Source organism: Penaeus monodon, chromosome 23, assembly GCF_015228065.2.
Source record: "Penaeus monodon isolate SGIC_2016 chromosome 23, NSTDA_Pmon_1, whole genome shotgun sequence".
In the NCBI taxonomy this organism is placed as follows: Eukaryota; Metazoa; Arthropoda; class Malacostraca; order Decapoda; family Penaeidae; genus Penaeus; species Penaeus monodon.
Window position 1 is genome coordinate 43,590,370 of NC_051408.1, and position 2,002 is coordinate 43,592,371.

Consider the following 2,002-nt stretch of genomic DNA (forward strand, 5'->3'; position numbering starts at 1 on the left):
TTTATTTTTTACACCGAAAATGAAGGCCGTGTAAGCTGAGTGCGGTTCTGATTTTGCGATGCTTGTTAGAGTCTTCAGCTCGCTTTTCCATTTGTTCACCTGCGACCTCACGTATTCCTCTTTGGCCTCTGTAGTGCCCAAAAACTGCTCCGAGGTGTTTCTCCCCACCTGCCTTTATGTTTATATCCGTGTCTCGGAAAGACTCCTTGGCAAGGTCGAGATGTTCTGGCTTAACGATTAGAACAGATTTATTTGCACTTGGGTGGTATCCTTGTGGAGGGCCATGGTTTTCAACTATTTCCCACCATCTTCGAAGGTCCTTTATTTTTCCGGCTCCTGTGAGGTCGTCGGCGTATGCAACTTGTTTGATGTTCGTTTTGCTGTGTTCCAGTTGGTCTTGCAACTTAAGCAGGCCGATTGCGTACATGGCCATTGCCACGGGGTCGCCTTGGGTTGTTCCTTCGGATGATGCCATCACTTCACTGGTGTTTGTTTCTATGTTGTTAATGTATAGCTTTGCCGGTTCTCTGTACGTGTTGGATACATATTGAGCAAAGCTGGGGCATTTGATTTTGATGTTTTGTATGGTGGCCTGCCTGTTGATGTTATTGAAAGCGTTCGCAGCATCCACCATCAGTACCGCCTCGCATTCGGGCTCTTCGAATATTTTGCGCATGGCATGGATGGCAGCCTCGCATCCCGCTGGTTGACCTACGCACACTTGGAGATTGCCCACTGCTCTTTTGATGTCATCTCCGACGACTTCCATTATGGCTTTGCCGATAATTCTTCTCAGAACCTCTCCGATCCCGATTGGTCGACAGCCTGGTCGCTTATCTAAAGCAATGAGACGGCATGATGTTAATGCCTCAATATATCGGCAATCTTCCGTGGCGAGCTTTCTTGCTAAATCTGCTATTGCCTTACTTAGATCGCCTGCTGCATTCCCGAATCTGCTGGTGCTCAGAATGCTCTTCCATCCGTCTGCATCTAGTCCCGAGGGTCCCGCTGCTCCCTTGGTGTTGAGTGCGTGTCTCCTGATTTTTTCTCCGGTGATGCTTTCGAAGATCTCAGGCGGCGGTGGATGGTATTCTCCCCGGAACAGCGTTTCCGGCGCAGCCTCCCTTGCAGGCGGGTGTTTCTCCCGCAGCATCTGACGTGTGTCTTCGTTCAGAGGGAGGGGTCCTGTACATTCATCAGGTGATAGGAGCCTAACTGCCTTTGCAACTTTGCCTTGTTGCATCATGTTAGCGAATCTCGTACACCTGTCTATTTCCTTCTTCCTTCTAATTGCTCTCCTGTTTCTCTGTTGGAGAGCCTCGGCCTCTTTTAATAGTCCGTCTACATCGCCCTCTTTCCATTTGTCCATCCTTCTCTTTATGGCTTTTATATTATCTGAAGTTTTGGCTTTACTATGCGTTTTCTGACAGATGAGGTGTGGAAGTATTGCTACTACTTTCAAGGCGATTGATTGGAGAAAAGTGCCATTCGTGTATTCCTTTATTAGGAACTCCATCTCCTTAATGAAATCAATGGTCGCATTACTTTTAGGGATTTCGCATATGTTGTTTGGAGAGAATTCTATTATTTTTCTGTATATGCTTTCCGTGACCGCTTTTGCCTCATCTAGCGACATCGCTTGCCAGTATCTTCTCGGGGGGTCTTCTCCTCTTTCTTGGGTTGCCGGTTGCTGTATTCCATGCTCTGTCGTGTCCTCCTCCTGTTGTGGGCCTGTTGCGGTTTCCATCTGCTCCTCTATTCTTTCCTCGTGTATATGGTCTTTGTTCTGACATGTTGGACCTACTCTGCAGTTTGTACATGATCTGTGACTTCTTGCACATATGCAGTTTGAGCAATTACGGGTAGTACACGCACAGCATCGAACTGTCGTGGTCATTTTTCGTGCCCAGGAGTTGTGAGTGGGGGTGGCGTGGGGGGGATTGGCGATAGGGTTATCTCTTTCCACTGGTCAAGCGTGACAATGTTGCCATATGTGTGTCTG

The 2,002-nt window shown here is 48.0% G+C and overlaps 1 protein-coding gene across 1 annotated transcript in view; it reads right to left on the reverse strand.

The window, feature by feature from the left end:
- LOC119588098 overlaps window positions 1-2,002 on the reverse strand; it is a gene marked incomplete at both ends in the record, with an annotated part of 2,262 nt that continues 260 nt past the window's right edge. The window contains 1 exon segment of the mRNA XM_037936805.1: window positions 1-2,002. Coding sequence (XP_037792733.1) covers window positions 2-1,897 — 1,896 coding nt within the window.